We start from the raw sequence: 5121 nt of genomic DNA on the forward strand, positions 1-5121 counted from the left end.
TCGTGCGTGGCACGGCGGGGGGGGCGGAGGCCTCGTGCTTGCATGGTGGCTGGGTCTTGGACTTGAACGCCGTCAGCCGCCGCGGAGTGGTGGTGGTTGTCGCTGACCACGCTGGATTGCTGGATTCGACGCCTGGAGATCTACGATGGATTCTTCTCGATCCTCGTTCATGGTTGGTTGAACCCCATGGCTCTCTCATCTCTGTAGGTTCTGGTTCGTGGTCCGTTGCCGGATCCGGAGACGACGGAGTTTTGGTGGTATAGGATGGGGACTGGAGGAAATTTTGATTGGTTTGTTCGATCCGGCGTCGGCGATGTCTCTCGGCGCTGTTACCCTCCGTGGAGGCGATGTCGAGGTCTCTCCTATCCACCACCGAACCCCTCCCGGACGAAAGTCCGGTGGCAGCGTCCTTTCCGTCGTACCCTCGATGGAGGCGCCGTCTTGGGAGGTTCTACTGTTCGGCGGAGAGATGATGTGGGTGATGGACCTTGGCTTCACCTTGAGTAAGACAAAGCCAAAACCGCTGGCAGTTTCCCTAATGGAAATCGACTGGAACAAACACGTCTTGTTTCACAAAAATAAAAGTGTGCAAAGGTACCTAGCACCAGTATCAGCTGAGTATATGCATACCTTGATTTCCATTTGATGTGACCCATTCTGTATAAAACGTATTGAGATTTGAGACCTCTCCTCCTCTGCCTTCCCCGCCTCCCGCGCCGCATCTACGCGGGTGCCGCCCCTCCCACCCCCCGCCAGCCACCGCGCCACTGCGGACATTCCATTGGCTCTGACGCAGTCCCTAACCACCAGGATTTGTGCCTCCTTGGCCCATCGACGGCGCACTACCGGTAGATCTGCGGCTACCACCGCCGGCGACTATGCCTTGCCATGGATTGGCCATGTATCGGACCGCACTGCCCCGGCAAAGCCTCCGCGCCACATAAAGGTATTGACTCCGCCTCTAGCAACTCGGATCTCTCCCGCCGGCGGTTCGCCGGCAAAGACACGCCCGCCATCGCCTGGGCTCGATGCTAGCCCAGTGGCTCGTCCGCTCACCGTTGCCAGTCGTAAAGTGAGATGACTGCCCGCGGTAGGTGGTGCGCCGAGTTTCTACCATGCTGGAACATCCCGGATGGGTGTTCTTCAAGTGCAAAAAAGATGAGGTACGTGCTTCTTTTGAGTCGGTTGTTCACCGGTCGCCAGCAGAATTTTGGTAGCTCAATGTTTGCTCAAATTTGTGTGTAGGATGGATGCAAATTTTGTATTGGGTAGAAGATTACATCGATCTATTGATAGTATGAAATTTGATAGATGTTCGTGCACTCATTGCTAGAATAGAGGCTAGAGATGAGACTAGATGTGAAGCAACGTCGAATTCTTCGAAATCAAAAAAGAAAGAAGTGTGCAAACTCGAGAAGGCAATAGAGATAATCAACAATGAAGACATAGAGAAAATATTAATCCAACTTGCGGAAGCAGTTATGAAAGTTGGGTATCTTTTAAAGTGTCTAATTGTGGTTTTTGTTTTCTTTGGCCTTGCTCTCATAGCGAAGAATTGATAAATTATGTACTCCAATGTATCAAAATGCCGTTGAATGCAATAAAGAAGCAAAGAAATGTGTTTTGATGGCCGAAAATGAAATGCAAATGGAAGTACTTTTTACTCCGTTATGTATAAGGGATCGGTTAGATCCAGAGAAAACATAGTGGAGTAAAGATACTCTTTTAAGGGTTTATTATGCCGGATACTACGCTATTTTAAGGGGATTGGTTAGAAATGCCCTAAGGGTTATATCCGAAAACCACCTCCAAAACCGTTTTCGATAACGGTGGTTTCATGCCTAGGTTTCCATTTGATGCGCCGCTGTTTCTTCCATGTAGATCCTACCGGACCGCTTTTGTTTTCTTCCATCAAATCTAGCGAGGCATTCGCCAAAGCCCAACCAGACCCGGCTTTGTTTAATGATGAGGTCTTGTCCAATCCAACGCAGCATCGATCACAGTACGGCGTTGTAGATGTAAACACGCAGATTTGACCTAAGACTTCCCTTAGATTCGTCGTGGCCCAGGTCTACTGGCACGTTGCAGCTAACTAATCACATGCCTTATTTAGTAGTAGTAGATTAATCATGGATCCACTTGTACATCTTAATTACCACGCGGCTTAATTACACGCCTGCGTGACTGAGCACTGATGCCACATGTGGCATGTGGTAGTGGGACGATATTATATGTAGACTGACACGTAGATATGAATCGACGCGCACAGAGCCAGACTGATCGATCGGCAGTATAAATTACCACCATCGTATACACAGATAGCAAGAACACAAACGAGCAGCTGCTAGCTCTGGCTAATCTCTTCGATTCCACCTGTTTTCACTCCTCTTCGTCGACCCCACAAATTACTAATGGCGCGGTCATCTTCTCCTCTCGTCAACAAGGCTTCGCCCATCGAGCAGCGCCGCCTGCTCCGCGCTCGACGTTCATCAAAGCGTGTCACCGCTTTGAGCCCGGAGGCGCTCCTTGATGCCACCCTCCCTGGCGCCGAGCAACCTGTGCCGGTGGTGCAGCAGGATGCCGCCACGGCTCCGAAGCGAGATGCTACTCTCTCAGATGAGACCCTGGCGGTTCACGCCGGGGAGAAGATGGGGAAGAACGGCGCCATGGACACTGACTCGATCGCGACACCTATTGTGAGCGGCACGACGCACTGGTTCAAGAGCTCGGGCGACCTCATCGCGTTCAAGGAAGGCCGGCGCCACAGCTTCGAGTACGGCCGCTACGGCAACCCCACTGTGAAGGTCCTAGAGGACAAGATCAGTGCACTGGAGAGGGCCGAGTCGACGCTTGTCACGTCCTCGGGAATGAACGCCATCGTTGCCACGCTGCTTGCGCTCGTACTGCCCGGTGCCGGCCACGTGGTGACCACGACTGAGTGCTACAGCGAGGCACGCGCCTTCATCCGCGACAAGCTCTCCAAGATGGGCATCAAGGTGACATTCATCGAGCTGAACGACATGGACACGCTCAAGGCCGTTCTTGACCATGGCGACGTAAGTTAATTTCCATAACACATATATAATCAAGGGATCTATGAATGTATGTTGGTCGTTACTGACTCTGAGATGCTTGGCTATGATGCAGGTGACACTCTTCTACACTGACTGTCCGACGAACCCCCACCTCAAGTGCATCGACATTAAGCTCGTCGCGGAGCTGTGTCACCGCAAAGGGGCTCTAGTGTGCATCGACAGCACCCTCGCCTCGCCCATCAATCAGAAGCCGCTCACCCTCGGGGCTGACATCGTCGTGCACTCTGCCACAAAGTACATTGCCGGCCATCACGACGTGAGTAGCTACCCTAGATCAGATGTATTTTCGTAGATCATACAATTACACTGCCATTTTGCTCCTTTACTTCCATGATCACTAGTAGTGTCAATGTAGTTTAAGACTTCTCATCGTGTCATTCCATTTCAGGTCATTGCAGGATGCATCAGTGGCTCGGATGCGCTCATCTCTAGGATCCGTGCGTGGCATCACGACCTCGGCGGCGCCATTAGTCCGGTATGTAGTATATATTAACTGTAGTACATATGTTAGCACTCATTCTTATTCAAGAAAACTAGATTTTAAAGCTTACCACTTGCACTGCAACTGAATTACTGCAGGACGCAGCCTACATGATCATACGCGGCCTCAAGACGATGGTGCTTCGCGTGGAAACACAAAACAGCACTGCATTGCGCATGGCGCGCTTGCTCGAGAACCATCCCAAGATTGAGCGGGTGTACTACCCTGGACTCATCAGCAGCCCATGGCACCACATCGCCAACAGCCAGATGACCGGTTGCGGTGGCGTCATCAGCTTCAAGGTGGCGTCAGACCTGCACGGCGTCATGAGGTTCATCGACGCATTGGAGATACCCTTCATTGCAACCTCTCTTGGCGGGTGTGAGAGCCTCGTGCAACAGCCGGCGGTCATGTCCTTCTGGTATGTGGCGCTCTAGGGTTTCTCTCGTTTGCAACTTAGAGGACGATTCACTATATATATTTATGGTCGACATTTTGACTTATATTGCATGGATTGTGTATTTATCAGGGGGGAGAATGATGAGGAGAAGGCCAAGAATGGGATCAAGGACAACTTGGTGAGGTTTAGCTTCGGGGTTGAGAAGTTTGAGGATCTCAGGGATGACATTCTCCAAGCCCTAGAGAAGATTTAGGATTATTCTTGATCCTAATTAATAGTGTAACAATTTTGACAAGCTAGCTTTATAGAAACCCTTTTTGTGCATATGGTAGGTAGTCAATTTGTGCTGAAATCCTAAGCAATGGTAATTAGTATGTATTCTTTTATTTCTTGAATGAAAAACATCAAATTTGATGATAAGAAATATGTGCTTCGGGGTGGCGGGGCCATATGTAATTGAAAGAAGTTCAGATAGTACAAAACGTTCCATCCTGATTCACTATTACAGCCATGTCAATCACTTTTATACAGGTAAAAAAAACATTGTTTCCCACAGTGTGGGCTAATTAACGAAAAAGGGTTGCCAAACCAACCAACACCGAGTACAAAGATTGCTATGGCGAGCAACACAACCAGCCAAAAGAAAAGGAAGAAGAAACAAATGCCAACCACGACAGCTCAGCAAAGCGCGGATGACCCGCCACCACGGCGCCCACCGGATACAAACCACCACAGACCGAGGCTCCGAATCGCCGCTTACCAAGCAGCACCTCCAAGAAGGGATGCGACGCTGACGACGTTGCTGCCCGAACGAGTCCTAGGGTTTCCCCTGGCACGCGGAAGGGGGTGGTGGATGGATACCTCCGACACGCTCCAGGAAGGAATGGTGGCACCCGCAGGTGTCACCGCATAGGGGCCAAACCCGGCAAGGATTTCTCCCGCACTCCAAACCCAACCGCCCAACCGGACGGAGCCGACCCGCCAAACCGCTGCCCACCACCATGCGCCAATGCAGTTGCGCCGCCACCCACACCGCCTCACTACGAACACCACCACGAGGCCAAGAGGACTGAAGAGAAGCGCACCATGACGGGAGCGGCAACCCCGAAGCCGAGCGGGAGGGAACCACGTCCACCGCCGTCGTG

The 5121-nt window shown here is 51.4% G+C and overlaps 1 protein-coding gene across 1 annotated transcript; it reads left to right on the forward strand.

Annotated features, from left to right (window-relative positions):
* The first annotated feature begins 2340 nt into the window (after positions 1-2340).
* LOC125530992 (probable cystathionine gamma-synthase 2) lies at positions 2341-4478 on the forward strand. The gene is made up of 5 exons (XM_048695393.1): positions 2341-3056; positions 3148-3351; positions 3484-3570; positions 3675-3997; positions 4106-4478. Exons 1-5 carry the CDS (start codon positions 2412-2414, stop codon positions 4227-4229), a joined length of 1383 nt encoding a protein of 460 aa, XP_048551350.1. The 5' UTR covers positions 2341-2411; the 3' UTR covers positions 4230-4478.
* The last annotated feature ends 643 nt before the right edge of the window (positions 4479-5121 follow it).

Source organism: Triticum urartu, unplaced genomic scaffold (assembly GCF_003073215.2).
Source record: "Triticum urartu cultivar G1812 unplaced genomic scaffold, Tu2.1 TuUngrouped_contig_6706, whole genome shotgun sequence".
Lineage (NCBI taxonomy): Eukaryota > Viridiplantae > Streptophyta > Magnoliopsida > Poales > Poaceae > Triticum > Triticum urartu.

Bases quoted from the DNA above. Each gene is read 5' to 3' on its own strand.
- LOC125530992 (XM_048695393.1), top strand. From the start codon at position 2,412: ATGGCGCGGTCATCTTCTCCTCTCGTCAACAAGGCTTCGCCCATCGAG. The intron at 3,571-3,674 runs GTATGTAGTATA...GAATTACTGCAG, and splicing joins TCGGCGGCGCCATTAGTCCG to GACGCAGCCTACATGATCAT. The intron at 3,998-4,105 runs GTATGTGGCGCT...TGTATTTATCAG, and splicing joins CCGGCGGTCATGTCCTTCTG to GGGGGAGAATGATGAGGAGA.